Below are 17,709 nucleotides of genomic sequence, written 5' to 3' on the forward strand. Positions count from 1 at the left end.
TCACCCTATAATGTTTCCAGAAGGAAAATAATGGAAATTTCCTAAGTTCAAAAGAGTCATCAGGTTTTTCCTTGCTGCCTTTTCACAGATCCTAAAATGCAATGCAATGTGGAAACAGTAGCTGTGGGATAGGAAAGAAAAAGTCCCAGTCACCTGAATTAAGTGTCATTATAAACAGATGTAGGATGTGTCAGATTTAGAGAACATCATTTCAGGGCCGAGCAGGTGTATCCATTTCCTAGGGCTGCTACAAGAAATTCGCCAAACTTGGTAGCTTGAAACAACAGAAACTTCTTTTATCTTACAGTTCTGGAGACCAGAAGTCCACAGTTTAAGGGTTGGCAGGGTCATGGTACCTCTAAGGTTCTCGAGGAGAACCCCTCCTTGTCTCTTCCAGCTCCGGGTGGCTCTGGGTATTCCTTGGCTTGTGAGAGTACCATTCCACAGGGCCTTCTCCCTGGTGGATTTTCTCTCCTTCTCTTAGAAGAATACCGATCATCGGATTCAGTGCCCACCCTAAATCCAGGATGATTTCATCTTGAGATCTTTAACTTAATTACATCTACAAAGACCCTTTTTCCAAATAGGGTCAACATTCACCAGTTCCGGGGCTTAGGGCATGGACATACCTTTTGGGGAACACAATGTAGCCCACTACAGGAAAAGACAAACGGGGTCCAATACCTGGGGAGGCCCTAAGCTTTCCCCAAAGGGCACAAACTAAATGTCCCACAAATGCTTCTACGAGTCAGTCGGCTCTGGGGCCTGCGTTCCAAGGGAGCCCCTAACACATGGCAGGGGCCTTAGGTCTCTGGCCGGACCAGTGACCAGACCGGATTCCTCCATCATTCTAAGAGGCAAGATGGATGTGACAGAGGCCAAAGAAGAGAGGTAAAGAGCGTCGGAGCTGACAGGGACACTGCCAGGTACAATCTAAAAGTCCTTATGCTCGGAGCGCCTGGGTGGTTCCGTCGGTTAAGCGCCCCCCTCTTGATCTCGGCTCAGGTCGTGATGTCACAGTTCGCTGAGCACAAGCCCCGCACCAGGCTCTACACGGGGTCTGCCACCAGGGACTTGGATCAACACGTGGTCACAGGACCCATCACACAGAGCGTGTGCTTTCATCAAATCGTGTGACCCTCTCGACAACCCTGGCAGGTGGATAAGGCAGGACTGATGACTACCCCTAACAGATGGGGAAACTGAGGCCACGTTCCCCGGAACCAGGAAGTGGCAGAGGCCTAACTTCCGACCGCTGACCGCTGATCCTGCTCTCTCTCCACCCCATTCCTCCCCACCCCCGTGCTCAGCCGGATTTCGAAGCCTGCCTTTGTAATACTGAGCAGTGACAGAGAGGAAGGAGGAAGCCTGGGGCTGGAGCTTCCAGGGCCCACGTCACAGGAGCACAGACAAAGATGCTCTCCTGACCTCTGTCACCCTGCGCCCAGCTCCGCTCTCCGGGCCGGACTTGCCCACAAAGCTCCCGGGAAGAGAAGCGCGTCAAGTGGACGAAAATCCTTCCTGTCCTCTGGCCTTGTGCTCAGACAGGCAGCCCCAAGGACCCCCCACCCTGCTGCAGTGCCCAGAGATGGGTGAGGATCCCACCCACCCAGACGGAGCCCTTCCCCTGGGCCCGGGGAGCTCAGGCTGGCAGGCAGAGTCCAGTAGCTAAGCTGTTCCTGGGCTGCCTTAGCCAGAAGAAAGCTTGGTCTGCTCAAGACGGCTCTCCACCCCCCAGCCCCCCGATGCGCCGATCCCTGCGGCCCCATCCCCGTCACCCTGTTCTCACTCACAGCCTTATGGCCATCCCCCTCCCACTTGTGAGGGCACTTAGCCCAGGCAGAAGCTGCAAGCAAAGATCACTCGGACCGCAAAGGCCTTGCAACACTCACTGTCTCCGTTATCAAAGCTGCCCTGGGTCCATTCCCTGAGCTGGAACAGCTTAAAAAATAAATCTGTGCCAGTGAGTTAATAGAACTCCCCCCAGGCTCACCTTTTGCCAGAGGTTTTGGGAGGAAGATGATCCCTCTTGATATGGAAAGGGCACGATTCTCCGTCGATGCCATGGACATCTGTACAGCGGTGGGGGAGGGTAGGAGCAACAGATTTGGGGCAAATCTGTTCTCTGAAGCATTAGAATCTCACGGTCACTGGCAAACGCAAAGCCTGATTTATTTTGGGTGGGGAACATCATGACAGCCGGAAGTCTAAGTACATCCGAGGGTCTTTATAAACTCTTGGAATGCACAAGAGATCAGGCCCAAGTCTCTGAGGCGTGAGAAAGCCAAGAGTGATCCAAGAAGGCTGCCCGGAGGAAGCAGCATTTGGAGGATTTAGCTACCAGGAAGGACACAAGTTTGGGCCTCACTTCCCGCTGAAACCAACATGCCGCCACACCCAGGAAGAGCAGCTGCGATCGCAAGAGCAGACAGGGCCAGATATAAATGGAAAGTTCCAGAGCTGGAGACTTCTGCTCTTCTGCTCTTCTCTTCCTGGCTGTATGATCTTAGGAAAGCGGCTTGGTGTCTTTGAACCTGTTCCTCCTCTGTAAAATGGGAAGAACAGACCCCGAGTGCCCACATCCCATGGTTGCTATAGAGACAGAGTTAATGGCTGTGAAGAAGGTTCTGTAAGATGCTGCCTGTGTGCCTGGGACAGTTCCCGTGGGGTGGGATTGGTGCCTGAGGCTGGAGAGGGACTTGGAGCGTAGGGGAGGAGGGGGGAGATGGGGGAGACTTGACGTGTCCACTGCCCAAAAATTACAGCATCTGGAAAAATCACTTTGATGAACTCAACTACCCACCACAAATCACTGTATTTTAAAATCCCTTCCAAAACAAAACAAAACAAAAAGCCCTTCTCTGCAGAAGGCTCCCAGTGAGATGTTTTTCTCTCCTCCGATAGAAGATGGAGAGGGTGCCGGGCAGAGGCTGAGGAGACACGCCGACCCCCCTCCCCCGCCCCCCGTGGCCGGCAGTGGACGTGAATCATTCGCCTGTTAGCATGACCCTGGCCATCTCTCTGGCTATCTTGCAACATCTGGGAGGGCAGGGAAACCTATTCTGCAGGTTGGTTTTACAACAGTGACCTGGGCACTGCACACGCCCGACTAGATACCCACCAAGCTGCTGCCTTCAATGTCTTCCAGGCTCTGCCCTGCCAAACCCTTCCCTGCTGGTTCACCTCCACCCCTACCTCCCCACCCAGCTGGCCCCTCCTCCCGAAGGCTCTCCCCACCCCCCCGCCCATGCATCACCATGTGCCTCAAAGATGTGGCTCCAATGATCCACTCTCAGAAGCTTCTAGGACCCTGCCCCTGCCCAACCACAGAATTCCGTGGGCCCCCACCCCACCCCTGCACCAGTCCTTTAGTGTTGGAGCAGCCGGAGTCCCATGCCTGAGGACAGACACCGCTCCCTTCACGTCTGTGACATGACTCACCCGGAAAACCTGTCTGGCACTCAGCAGGGGCTTGGCAAGCGTTGGGGGAGTGGAGGGAGCTAGCTCGTACACGGAGATGTTGGCATGGGAGGGCCGGTCAGCCTCCTCTCTGGTCTCCCTGCTGCCACCATACCTGCCTATCTTGGTGCTTTGGCTCTGCCTGGCCACATGCTAACTCCCCTGCAACGAACACTTCCTCCAGGAAGCCTTCTGTGGTTGCGGCGATCTTCCCTCTTGGTTTCCTCGTCAATGCCACCTGACTTTACACTTCTTGACACCCTGTTTCCCATTGTTCTAAAGTTATTTCTTGCACATCACCGAGAAAGCAGCAGGCCTGATGGATGCCAGGCCTCAGGCACCATATTGTGTCCTACGAGACCCGCCTTCTAGCCGACCCTCTGGCCCCCAGTCCCATCACAGGGGCCTGACACTGTGCTGAAACCACAGAGAAAGGAAATGAAGCATTAGGCAAACCGGTACAAATTCTCACCCCATCCCTTATTAGCCAAAGTCTTCATCTTTGGTTTAAACTTGAAACTTCGGACCAGGGGTCACCAAAGTTACTCTGTGAAAGACCCGACAGCAGATAGTTTCAATTTTTGCGGGCCCTATAGCTTCTACTGCAACTACTCAACTCTGCCTTTACAAGGGAAAGCAACCGCAGACAATACACAAATGAACCAGGCACAGCTGTGTTCCAATAAAACTTTATTGACAAAACAGGCAGGGGGCCAGACTGGCCCTCGGGCTGCAGCCTGCCCACCCCTGCTCTGGAGGACTACTTGAGATGGCATTTCATCCCCTCACCACTCAGACCTCAGACCCTGCTGTAAAATCTCCCAAATCCTGCCCCAGCCCCTAGCACCCTTTCTTCTCCTCAGCAGACTCGGTTTTCATCTTGCCTGGCACCGTCCGAAATTACAACCTATTTGGTGGGTGACCGTCCCTTCCCATAGCAAGCACGCTCTAGGAGGACACAGCACTGAGCAGAGACTGGGCACCCTCTTAGTATTTGTGGCCGGAAGGGAGAGGCATCATTACTACCGTTTTGCTGAAGGCCTTCCATAAACATGTTGTTTGATTATATGCTTAGGACAATGACTACCGCATTGATATATCGACTGTGATTCATCACCGTCATTTGCAAAACCCGCAGGTGTCTTTCACGTGCTGCAAGAAATGATAATCCCCCCATTTTGGAAAGGAGGGGGCTGAAGCTTCAAGGTGACACTGCCTGCTGGTGACCAGGCAGAGATTCGAACCCAGCCCTCCTGGCTGGTCCTTATTAAGAAAGTCTGGCAGTGTAGACAGAGAACTGCACTTGGGGTCTAAGATTCAAACTTCCTTGAACAGACACGTCATTTCACCTTGTGCTTTACGGTGACAATAATTCCAACTTCGCAGGGGCCTGGATGGGATTAATTGAGTACAGATGACAAAAGCAGAACAAGGCAGGCCAGACCCAGGGCAAAAGCTGTCGAAGTAGCTGCTATTATGTAACAAGATGACGGTAACCACCTCCCCCCTGACTCCTAAGGCTTAGAAGGGATTAGATAAAGACATGCTCTGGAAAATGATGAAGAAACTGTCAATCCCGAAACTAACATAAGATACATTTTTTTACAACGCCCCCTGGGAGTTGCAAAAAATAATCTCTCTTCTGTAAAAAAAAAAAAAAAAAAGAAACGCTACACACACACACACACACACACACACACACACACACACGTCTTCTATAAAGACAAAAATAAACCATAAAGACCTACGATCTTTTCAGTTTTAATTAACAGTCAGGAAAAGGGTTAAGTTTTCATCTGCTCCCTTTTGTATCAGAGACCAGCTACCGCACGGGCCAAAAGTGGAACATAAACCAAGGGGATTCATCCAGCGGGGGACAAAGGGACGGGGGTGGGGGTCTCTCCACATTCACCCAAGCACCTCGGGAGTCTGGGCGCAGAAGCAGGCGTGAAACAGAAACAGCAACCCTAAGGTAGAGGAAGAAACGCCACCACGCTCCCGGCGTCCTGCACCAGCCCAGGGGGGACACCCTCCTTTGAAGGTTCTGAGTGTGGCAGGAATCACGCATGCTGGGGTTATGTTCGGGACAGCAGGGGACATCAACGGGCACACACGACTTTCCGGCCCTGCCCACTTCAGTAGAAAGTGATTCACTTGGTTTCGGATTTTAAATATTTATTCCTCAAATACAAAACAACGTTGAACATGCGCACCCCCTAATGTCCCAGCCATCTGGCCTGAGTCGGAACATCTTCAGATGAAACAGCCAGCTGGGATTCTGACTTCACAGAGTTCTGAGTCTTTCTCGCAGAGGGGGCTTTCCAAATGCTCTGGGCCTCCCGGTTTCTTGGAGAAGGGCAGTTTTAGTTCTCTGGTCCCATAGTTAGCACTTTGAGGATTTTCAAAGGAGGATTAACCATACTCCATCTGGAAAGAAGCGCCTCTTGTCCTTGCCGGGTGATGTCAATAATTTGTTTGGGACACGATGAAAGCAGACACAGTCACAGCGAGGCCGGCTGGTCAAACACTGGCGGGTGTGATTCGGACCACACTGGCCCCGAGGCTGTCCTGCCGTGAGCCGCTACCTGGCTGGTGCGGGGCCCTCCTGAGACACAAGCTCACCCTGTCTGGCCGGATGCCCTTGCCCGCGTATCAATTCTTCGCCACGTGCACCTGTGGTATGCTGTAGTCCTCGCTGCAGGCTGCTGGACATCACAGGGTTGTTTCCCCCGAAAAATCCTTACTTTTGAGAGATTTCTGTCTCTCCCCCTCCCCTCCCCTCCCCCCCAGAAAGTTTTTTAAACAAGTTACCATGTGTTAGTTCTGAGCACCGGAAACACAGCAATAGCCGAAGGAAAGAATGTTCACGCCCGGGCAGGAGCTCAGCCTTAACTCAGTTACCAAAGAGAGTTCGTCTCCTTAACCTGTGCTGGCATTTTCTGCCGTCACCCTCCCCGATAACGCAACAGGGTGGAAACCGTTCCTGGGCTCAGTACCGCACAACTGGCAGGTCAGGGAGGAAATGACATGGACGTTTCTGAACTCTGTCCATCACAGCTAAAATTATCTCACTAATTACAGCTTCTCTAAATCAGCTCAGGTTAAGGAGGGGAGTACAAATGCTCGGCAAAATGCAGCTCCCTCGGCTGGACCCGGGTGCACGACTTGGTCAGCCGACTCCAGAGGACCTCAGACTTAGGGAAACAGAAGGTATGAGCGGAATGAACTTTGAAGGGAGAGGGGAGGGTTTGCGAGAGGGATTCTTAAGATCTCTCTTCACTGATGCTTCCTAGGGCTGGACACTTGGGAACAAATGAGGGCTGCTGGGATCCAAAAATTATAGACCCACTTAAAAATACCACAACATGCCATAATTCATCCTGTTTATTTCGTGGGTCATTTGGATTGCAAAGACAATGGCGCTTCACCCCTCCCCACCCCCCACCCGGAATTAAAACTAAGCCACAGGTCTGGTCTTGTATGTTGTCACACGGCTCTGGGGACAGGCCTCGGGGACACACCGTGTCCCCCCCCCCCCCCCCAACAAGCGAGAAGCTTCCGCAATCAAAAGACCCAGCTGGCTCTATTTCTTCCAGAACTTTCAAGGAGCTTTGCACAGGCTGCTGCATTTTGTTTTCATCTTACTTTTGAAAAACTTCAAGGTCTTTTCATAAAACTTGGAAACGGGATCCAAACCGAGGCCAGATTCTCGCCTTCACTCTAAATCTCCTTGTCCTAAACCTCTTAGGGGGAATACAACCTATTATACCTTATCAGATGCTTCCTTGTCTTAAATCCATGGCAGTCACATTTAATTTCATTACAGTCTGTGTCCTGCGGTCACCCATAAACTCCTAAACCGGCAATAATTAAAAACAAGGTGTATTCCTTAATTCCTAATTCCAACCTACTTATGCAGGGCCTTATCCAGCCAATCTGAGGGTGTTTTTCAAAGCACTCAATAATAAATGTGTCAGACACTCTGTTGGGTTCTTACATTATCTCTAATCCTCCACTCAAGCCCATTGTGCAGGTGCGGGTGAGGAAGGAAATTCTTCCGGGTCACTCCCAATTGGGGAACACATGGCCCCACCCAAGTGCGCGCTCAAGTTACCCTGCCCTCCCCAGGCCGGGACTGTGTCTCCCTGAAGGTGGAGGTTCATTGCAATGTGCAATGAACGAGGGAAAGTGAATTTGAGGGACCTGACCGGGGAGCTCTGGCTGAGGGTCTTGGTGAGTGAATACTTTTCCTTGAGTCGCTTACAACCCCGTACAATTCAGAAAGAGCGCCCCACGACCTCTACCTCCCGGCCTCCAATCCCCACCACCCCCAACACAAAGAGACGGGAAAGAAAACAACCAGCCTGCATCTCACACATACCCATTAAAACGACCTCCTTCACGCCAAGGCTTAAGACAGGAGCTCAAAGTTCAAAAGTCAGCAAAAGGCAACTTGATTCAAGAACCGTCATGGAGATCTACACTCCAGGGGTGCCGTTTATGAAGCGATGGTTTTCAAGTCCTTTCCCCCCCATCACCCATGCCCAGCTCACTGCAAAAACAGTGAGAACATACCCTGCGTGCGGTATATCCAGGACTTGAGAATCCCATTTCTGCACCCCCTCCCCCACCCCCCACGCTCCCTCTTCCTTGTCAGCTGCCTGCAGCCAGGGCCCTCCTTGGCCCAGGTGACCTTGGCAGCTGGAAGCCATAACCTCATACCTTGCTACCATCCCAAGAGGTGTGTGGGAGAGTGCGCTCAGGTCTGGGGTTTTCAGGGCTGGCTGTGCCATTTACTGTGTGTCCCAGGCAAGGCATTTAGTCTCTCTGGGCGTCTACTGCCCATCTGCCAAATGGGTCCTCACCCCCTGAGGGCCAGAGATGTTTGTGGAAGGCCTTTGCCCCGAAAAGCGCTAGACCCCCTCTGAGGGGTTTTAATTGTCATTATTCTTCTTTCCCAGAATCTTTCTGGCACTTTAGGGCACGTTAATTCCTATGTGCCCCAGGGGCAAGTGCATTCACTTCTGCATCATTTGCTGTTGGTGAACTTTTACCCACGGTTGTATCACCACCAAAAAGAACACTCAGTTCTGCGAGGCAGCCTGATTTACGGAAACTGTTAAGAGCCTTGTCCCTTAAAGATGACCATTCTCATTTTGGCCCTTTGTGTTAACTCTGTGCCTCAGTTTGCTCAACTGTCAAATGGGGGAGAACACCTTCATTTGGGGGCAAAGGTGTGGTACAGGCTACAGGCCGCTCACGCAGTCACTTGCCCTATGCCTTACCCCTCTCAACATGCATATACACCACATTCCAACACTGGGATCCGAATTTCCGCCAAAGATAATTACAAGGCCCAAGGGCGGCTCTTGAAGGCCCAGGGCCTTCTCTCCTTTGACACTATCTGGCCCTCCCTGACTCCAGCAGCCAGGTTAAGACAAAAGTCGGAGCCTCACAGCTGGCCGGGGAATGCAGAAAAAGGTGGGTGGACGATATATAATTAGACCATCCTGACATTTCCCTCTTCACTCTAGACGTTTACTATGCTTGTTTCCCGCGACCTGGGCCAAGGCTGAAGCACTTTGCAGGATCCTCCAGTGTGGGAGCCCTAGACGGGGAAGATTTCTCTTTTGCCACCTTGCGTCTTCCCCAGAAGCTGGGAGCCCCTTTCTGGGTCTTCCTCCCCCGCCCACGCACCCCCTGCACCCTCTACTTGTCCTGGCTTCCCCCCAGGTGTTTCTGGGGGAAGAATGTCTGAGACCCTACTCCTCCTGCAATCCCTCTCTCCCGTCACTTGACGTGGACACCACACCACTCCAGACTAGACAAATGCAGATCGTTTAAAAGAAAGAAAGAAAAGAAAAGAAAAGAAAAGAAAAGAAAAGAAAAGAAAAGAAAAGAAAAAAGAAAAGAGAAAAGAAAAAAGGAAGATCCCTGTTTATAGGGAGTCCAAGGGCACGGCGAGTGACGGACAAAGAGACATAGAGGTTGATAGAGTTCCAGGATGTCTTATGGCTCAGGCTGGAATGATGCCACCCACTTCTGTCCTACTAGTCTAGAATGTTCTAGACTAATGGAGCGTTGAAGGAAGGGTAGAAGTCAGAGCTCTTCCTGGATCCCTCTGCAGGCTCACCCCTCTCCTATGGGACAGAGGACAAGACCTAGGGACAGCAGTGAAGGAGGAGGGGTGCAGGGCAGGCCAGGCCATGGAAGCCTGAGGTCTAAGGAAGATATAGAACAGCCATTGCACGATTCATCTGAAATTGATGGCTTCTGACTATCTCTCACCAGAACCAGCATTAGCGGAAACATGTCTAATTATAGTATTAAGACTCACTTGGGCAAAGATGATTACTTTCTAAAACCAAATGTTGTTAAAAGTATTTCACTTTCTTGATCCTTAACTTCCTCGTCTGTAAACTGGTGAAAACTCCCCATCACAGAATTCTTGAAAAGTAAAATGAGAAAACGTAAAAAAAAAAAAAAAAAAATCCTGAAGTGCGGGGTCCGATACAATATAAACCATAATAGTACATATTAAAAAAAAAAAATAAGTAGCCATGTTGAACGATTTCCCCCATGCAAGCTATTATTCCACAGGAGGCCATGCCTTTAAAGTCCACACTAGCCCTGGGGAGCAGACATTATCGTTGTACCCATTTTACAGCCCATAACAGCAAGGGGTTCCATAATTTGCTCAAGGGCACACATGCACCAAGGCAATCTTGACCCTTGAGGCAGACCTGGCTGTCTCCGACTTCCATCTAGAGATACTCCTTATTCAAAAGGTGATAAGGGGGGAGACACTTCCTATTTCCGAAGTGTCTTTTCACTGCTCCAGGAATTACTTTCACCTTTTAAACATAAAAAAGCTGTAGGAAAAATACCGCCTCTTGGGAAAGGCTATTCTGCCGGGGCCCAGTCCACAGCCAGGATGCACAGCCTTCCCCTGGAGGGACCTCGCACTAAATACCGGAGGCAGGCAGCCGAAAAGGAAGAACAAGGTCATTGCTCCCTGGGCAGCACCCCCATCAGCCAAGCCGGGAAGCTCTCTGAGCCTTAGCTTCCTTATCTATAAAATGGATTTGTTGTAAAATCAGTAAAGTAGAAACATTCAAAACCAATTCTGCGGGCCCTTGGCCTCCACCCACCCTAACCCCGGCCCCGTGGGCTGGGGAACCATACAGCATGCATGCTCTGGTCTTCATCCCTGGCCCAAGTGCTCAGCCGGCACCACACGGGGAAGCTTCCGGGCCTCTCCATCCCTCACAGGCTGCTGACCAGCGCACCAGCGGCGGCGGCCCCAGCTAATGCAGATGGGAGACCTTCGGCGGCGGCGGCAGAAGACCAAAGGTGTCAGCACCGCCACTGCCCCGGCGTGGCACTCTTATACCCGGGTGGCCCACAGAACTCAGGGCAGGTACCTGTGGCCACCCCAAATGCCTGGGCTAAACCACCGTGGGCCCAGCGATGGCCGGGGTCCCCACTAGGCTCTGGGGACCCGCAGCTGAGAGCCGCCAGGCGGGAGATGTGCCGGCTCAGAGCGGCGGAGTGGCCATGTAAGATCCAGAAGAGTGTCGGGAAAGAGGCACGCCCGCCACCTAATTCCACCCTCAGGCCTGGGGATTTCGTGGGAACAGGGACCGGTGAGCCGGCTCTGGAGAGGCTCCCGGATCCCCCAGCTCCAGGGCGGATCCTGCTTTCTCGCTCGGGCTTCCCTAGGCGGCAAGGAGGAAAAGAGTCCTGGTTCTCCCCCGCGGGCGGGCGAGGGGGAACAGGAACCCCATCCTGTCCCCTCTCATGGGCAATGCTACCACCCCCAGCAGCCCAGCAAAGCCCCTCTCCACCCCTTCCTAGAGACGAAACGGATTTTAAACCAAGACACCCGTCCTGCAACTGCTTCATATCCAGGGTTTCTTTTCTTTTCTTTTTTTTTCCCCCCGGACAGGTCAGAGCTGCCCAATTTTTTCTTTTGAAGCTACAAACTACGTAGATTTCTTTTCTGGGCCTCAGATGGGGGTGGGGGGCGGTGAGTATGAAATACAGAATGTGGCCCGACTACATCGCCATCACTTTATTGTATCGTCACCGTTAACTTAACTATAAATACTACGGTGGGGAGCGAGGCGCTGGCGGCCTTGGACTTCGGGGCTTGAGCCCCTGCGCACCCCCGACCCCAGGCGCCAACCCTCCGGGCTCTGTACACTATTTACAGCTCCTCGTTCCTCTTTCTCGGCCCCCTCCCGCAAGGCAGCGCGTGTGCAAGAAAGTAGCATCGTCTGTCTGTGCAAGTCCTTCGAGTTAGTCAAGAGCCACAGCCGGCCCGCGGCCGTCAGCTGTCCGAGTCCAAATCGCTTTTACCTTCCTCTTCCCTCTTCTCGGGCGACGCCTTTGACGACGTCTTGTTCCACTTCTCGGCGTTTTCCGACTCCTCCGACGAGGACCGCTTCTGCCGCCTCCATTTGGCACGGCGATTTTTAAACCAGACCTGTTGCGCAACGGAGGACAAAACAACAGTTAAGATCAAAGGCGCGCTCCCCCACGGCCGGGGCACCCCCGGGGCCCTCCGTGGCCGCGCGTGACGCCGGCGTGGGCTCGGAACCCGGGGACCCCGCGCGCACGCCAACAAAAGGACAGGAGACTCGCTCCCGCTTCCGCATTTCCATTCAACTTCCTGGGCCTAAAGCGCCCTCCAGCAGCCTCCGGGCCTCCACGGGATGTTTCGCAAGTTCAGGGAGACCCGAGCAGAACCGAGCAAACCCGGCGGGGGCCCGATCTCGCCATGGAGGGCCAGCAGGCGCGCCCACCTCCACTTTCTCCTCGCGGAGGTGCACCTTCCGGGCCAGCTGCTCGCGGGTACCCACGTCTGGGTACTTGGTCTCCTGGAAGAGGTTCTCCAGCGCTTCGAGCTGCTCGTCCGTGAAGATGGTGCGGTGCCGCCGCTTCCGCCGGCAGTGCAGCTGGTTGAGGAGTTGCAGCTCGGTGCGCGACAGGGTGCCCACGTTCATGTAGGGCAGCATCTGGTGCGGCACTGGGGACACTAGCACCGAGCCGGGGCCCTCGTAGCCTGCGACAGAGTAAGACGCACGGTCAGCCGCCTTCCTTGCCACGGGGCGCACACGCCAGCCCGCCTGTCCGCGACCCACTCCGACTGGAAAATCCTCTGCAAGGGGGGTGCTGGGAAGCGGGGGTGCGCGGAAACCGAAGATGCAGGGAAATGGGGGAAGCGTGCTAGAGCGTCCACGCGCACACTCCCAAAGCCAGCTAGGGAATCCCAAAAGCCTAGTCTCCCCATGCAGGCACTAAGTTACAGTTTCCGCTAACTCTCGCCTAAAGTTTGCAGCAAGTGTACAATCCCCCGTGCCCGATCGGCCAAAAAAAAAAAAAAAAAAAAAGTGGAGGGGGAGGGTGGGGAAAGTTTATTTTTGCAAGGAGAAAAGTTTGCGCGAAGTGAAAATAGCAAGCGCCGCCGCCCACCCACGCTCTAGGGACTGAGGACCGAGGCAGGCGGAGGAGGCCGGCGAGAGCGCGACCCTACCTGGGGGCGTCGGGACGCAGGAGCACTGCTGGGCACCCAGCGGCGGCACGGCCCCGCAGCAGGCCGGGCCCACGGGCGCCGCCTGCACGTGCAGCTGCCCGTAGAAGTAGTTGTTGTAGCCGAGGCGGGAGCCGCCGACCGCGGCCGGGAGGCCTGCGCCGCCGGGGGCCACCGGGCGCGGATAGAAGGCGCCATAGTCCGAGGAGGCGCCGCCGCCGGCGCCGTAGAGCGAGTCCCCGTGCAGGGCCGGGAAGACGACGGGAGCCGCGGCGCTGGGCGCCACCGGCAGCACCGAGTCTTTGCAGCGCGGCCGGGCGGCCAGGATGTTGTCGATGCTGAACATGCTGGCGGGCATCCCCGAGCCCCGCGCCGGGACCGGGGGGCGGCAGGGAGGCGCCGGGGAAAAAGCCTCAAAGTGGGGGGGGGGGGGGTCCACTCTCCTCCAGCGGCCGACCAAACCGAAAGAGAGCGCGGGCGAGCGCGCAGCCCCGCGCCCCTCCCCGCCCCCTGCGTCCGCTCTCCCTCCTCCCGCCCTCCCCTCTCGGCAGCGTTCGCTGAACCCAACCCGCGGGTAGGACGGAGTTTAGACCAGCTGAACCTCTTGTTGGTTTTATACTGAGTCGACGTCATCCTGGATTTAGTTCCTGGTAATATGCAGATGACAAACAGAACCAGATTTGGCCCTTTCGGTTCCTTTGGGTGGGGGGGGCTTTAGGGGAGGGGGAGGGGGGAGAGGTGCCAAGGGGAGGGGGTGGCGGGGGCCAGAAAAGGGATTGTGGATTGCAAATTAATGAAATTAACCTAATCTTTCCCATTCAGCGGCCCCGCCGCGGGCCGGCCGAGCTGGGCGGGCGTCCTAATTACTCCGGTTAATCTCATTAATTCCATTGTGCGGCGCAGTTAACAACTCCTTGCGCCCGACCTCTCCGCCCCCACCCTTTTTTTTTCCCTCAGATTGGGTCCTATTATTGGGTGCGATTTCCTCTACGAGAAACTCAAATTCATTGTGGCCAGTTTTACTTTGAGGCTTCTTTTTCTCCCCACGTCGGAATTTGTTTTGTTTTAGAAAATGCGAGGGGCTGCGTCCTCTTTCAAGCAAGATTACAAATTCCGCTTTTCCTCCGAGCCCCCAAGCACTCACCGCCTAATTTCACCTCAGTTATTTTTTTATCTTGAGGTTTTCTCCCGAGTGGAACTGGTTAACCCCACCCCAACCTTTTTGTTTTTGCAAAGGCCAAAATTTCTAAAGGCAAAAACGACGAAAGAGGTGCGTTGTGGTTCTTAAAATACATGCATATATGTATTTTTTGCAGTCACTTTGGCTCTGAAATCTACCATAAGAACCCGTAGGCCCTTACACGGCGGACACCAAATTCAGCCGCTATTTAAAATTCGCCACCAAGAGCAGCATTCTAGAAGCGATGCTTCCCGCTGCTCCCTGTGTGGGGGCCGGTAGGTTTATGTTGTTTGCTTTTTTTTCTTTTCTTTGGTAAAAATCGCTTTTGGAAATGGGGTGTCTTCTCCCCCATACTGTTTTTGCTTTCAATCCCAAAACGGGGCTTTTGGGATTCCTCACCCCATTCCCCAACAACTGAGTCGAATTCCCCCCCCCCCCCCCCCCGTGCGTCTCGCCGGTTCCCCGACTGGGACAGGCCACCTAGCTGTCCTTCGCCCAACAGGCCCAGGCTGGACTCCCGGAGCCCCGGCGGCCTGGCCCAAGCCGGACTCTGCTCGCGGCGGGCGGCCGCGGTGATTTGCGGGATCCTCCGCGCGGCACGGCCGGTCCGCCGGAGCTGCCGGAGGCGCATCCAAGCCCACCACCGTGCGCAGGCGGCAGAGCGCCTTTCGAGAAGGTAGGCGACGATACGCGCGGAACGAAAGTCGCCCCGGAGGTCCTGCGGGCCCGGCGTAAGCCCCAGTCTCGCAGAACTGACCTTTCTGGGCCCTTCGCGCAGGCACCCCCAGCCGCTTCAGGAAAAGGGGTAGTGCCGAGCCCAAACGAGACAGCCGAGGGCCGGGTTGGGGGGCAACTCGGGTTTCCCGAAGGAGGGCCGCTTTTAACTCACGCCCATTTTCTCCCTGTAGCTCTCTGGCTAATTAACAAGGGTCCCTGCCGGCGTGTCTGATGTTGCTTCGGTCAGGCCACGTCTGTGGGCTGCCTCCTCCCGGGCGGTAGGGCAAAGGGGAAAGGGCACTTGTCAATTCGTGTTCCCGGGTCAGAGGAGCCAAGGCGCGGGGGTTTGGTCCGGCCCGGGGCGCACAACCCCTGCCGCGCGCAGGCGTGGCGGCGAGAAGCTAGGCGGCGGCGCTTCTCCTAGGCCTCCCTTCGTGGACTCTGCACCCTCGGGCCCACCCGCTCGTGGCCCAGGAGCCTTGCTTCTAATGCTGAGCAGATTAAGAAGTAGTTGTAGGGGGAGACTAAGGCGAGACTGTAGGGGGAGACTAGGGCGAGACCGAGATGGGTCTTAGTTTGGGGAGGCAATCGATTTTTTTTTTTTTTTTTTTTTTTACAATAAAAACTGCTCCCAGGGGATGAGTGTGACCCTCTCCTTCAGAGAGGTCACGTCTAGGGTAAGAAGTGCAGCCCTTTCCCTTTGCTACTAACCAGGGATGGAGGCATTTGCTCTGGGAGACTTAAAAATCACCAGTTTCCGGGCACATATTCTCCGCCAACCTTTACTGGGTTGAATTCTGCAGGGCGATTGATGAAAGACAACTAGGGGCCGCAACTCCTTCGGCGACTCTGGCTGCGTTTGTGTTCGGCGTTGGGCGCCCTGGGCAGTGCGTGCGTGCGTGCGTGCGTGCGTGGATTTTTTAAGACCTTTGCTGAGCGGGGCGGAGGCAGAAGCTCTTCGGGACGGAGTCCTCGTCTGTTTCTGCAGAGGTGTTCGGAACCGCAAGGCGCCGAGACTTCAGCCACAAATTTTAGAGTGCTTTCTAGTTTTTAAATAAGGCAGCCTGCCCCCCCTCCCCCCGCCCCCCAAGCATACTGCCTCCTTCCACTTGGTACATTGTTCTCTTTAATAATGAGATTTAGCAACCCCCTAGACTTCGCCTCTTGCTTTTCTGCAATCCTCTCATGGTACCCTCCGAGCCCTGGAAGGAAGAGCACTGTATCTCGAGTCTGAGCGTCAGAGTTCTAGACCCAACGTTGCCACCTTGCAAATCAATCACCTTGCAAATACCTCTCTAGGTCGTGGTATTTTTTAGTGGATGGAACCGACGCCAACAATCATTGGGTCCCTTAAAACTGTGAGAATTCTCGAGGCTAGGTGACTGTCGCCTGGGGTAGCTTGGGGGGCATTTTTCTAGTACTTTTCATTGAGGCCAAGATGCAGCCTATCCCCACCCCCACCCGGGTCAGGGTCTCTATCAGCTGGGTCCAAGATCAGGAAAAGGGAGTCAGAAAGCTCTGTCCTCTTTCTTGCAGAAGGGACTTTCCGGGAAGAGGTCACAGGGACCCAGACGGAGCTCTACTCCAGTCATTCAGTCTCCCAGGGAGCTCACCCCCTGCGAGGCGGGGTGTCCCCATCCCCGTTGCCCCTGGATCTGCAGGCTGCACCGTGTCCGCGGGGAGGCAGGAGCCCGGGAAGGCAGTCAGCGGTGCGATGTCCGCGCCGAGCGTCCTCTGCGGGGCCCAAACCCACAAGTGTCCGCAAGGCGCCAAACAATCATCGCCTAGCCTCGCCAGGCGCAATTCAAATAACAAATGCAACGCACGCAAATTGCCTGCCTCGTGTTGCTAAGCGATTGTTTGTCCGCCCGCACGCACCGCTCAGCATGGGAGAACCGGGAGCGGCCAGAGGCGGCCAGCAAGCGCTTAGGTGGGACGTGCAGTAAACACGCCGCTGATTTTACTTATTATCACCCAAACACGATTTCACGCGAAGCAATCACCATGCCAGAAGTCTATGAAAATGTGTTTGTTGAGGAGTCCGTCGCCCCGGTAATAACCCTCATTTTTAATATATTAAAGAATAGATCAGCGGATTCCGAATGCGTAAGGTATATGTGCGGGTCGGCATCTCTAAAGGCGCTTTTGCTCCGCAGTCATCGCTAAATTGATTCATAGAGCCTAGACTAAATTGCTTCTCTGATTTAAAACCGAGTGCCCAGATTTGGAGTGTGCGTCTGGGTATCTCTTCCCGCCCCCAAGATATTTTCATTAGGGAGAAAACTGTCGCCCACTGCCCTTCCACACACTCACACACGTGCACCCATGGCTGTAAAAAAAAAAAAAAATGCATATGCGGTCCCAACTTCTTACGGTTTCAGGAACTTTCTTTTCTTAATTCTTTCAGCCTCTCTCCCGGTCACAGAGCACAGCTCATAATCGGATGCCCTTAAGAAGATTTTTCGTGGCATGGGCAAAAAGCCGGCGTGTCCTTTACAAAGGTAGGGAGCCCCCTCGGAGGAGGGCGAATTAGCTGGGTCAGAGGAATTCGGAACAATGCACAGACCCGGCTGCAGCGGGTGCGCGGTGTTGAGACCCCAGACGGTCTCCACAGCGCAAATCGGCTGTATTGTCTGTAGGTGGGCTTTAAAAAAAAAATCCAGTGCCTCAAAAATAGTGCTCAAACCCCGGTCCATGGCCCTGCTGCTCCGAGGACACCTCCGGTAGCCCCAGGGGGTTTTCCGCGTGAGGTTGGGTGGGTGGAGTACAGCTCCAGGTGTAGACGCGGTCCCTGCTAAGGGCAGCGCGCCCATTCAAC

General features: G+C 54.3%; 1 protein-coding gene and 1 long non-coding RNA gene across 2 annotated transcripts; one reads left to right on the forward strand and one right to left on the reverse strand.

Annotated features, from left to right (window-relative positions):
* Positions 1-8,104: 8,104 nt before the first annotated feature.
* Positions 8,105-13,451, reverse strand: GSC (goosecoid homeobox). Its single transcript, XM_060620669.3, has 3 exons — positions 12,998-13,451; positions 12,267-12,526; positions 8,105-11,947 (listed from the first exon to the last, which is right to left on the reverse strand). Exons 1-3 carry the CDS (start codon positions 13,350-13,352, stop codon positions 11,792-11,794), a joined length of 771 nt encoding a protein of 256 aa, XP_060476652.1. The 5' UTR covers positions 13,353-13,451; the 3' UTR covers positions 8,105-11,791.
* Positions 13,452-13,556: 105 nt separating this feature from the next.
* On the forward strand, positions 13,557-17,399 carry LOC132670263 (uncharacterized). The gene is made up of 3 exons (XR_009606556.2): positions 13,557-13,644; positions 14,677-14,850; positions 17,299-17,399. It is a non-coding gene; the product is annotated as an uncharacterized LOC132670263 (long non-coding RNA).
* Positions 17,400-17,709: the final 310 nt, after the last annotated feature.

The sequence above is a fragment of the Panthera onca genome, chromosome B3 (genome assembly GCF_046562875.1).
Source record: "Panthera onca isolate mPanOnc1 chromosome B3, mPanOnc1 haplotype 2, whole genome shotgun sequence".
NCBI lineage: Eukaryota > Metazoa > Chordata > Mammalia > Carnivora > Felidae > Panthera > Panthera onca.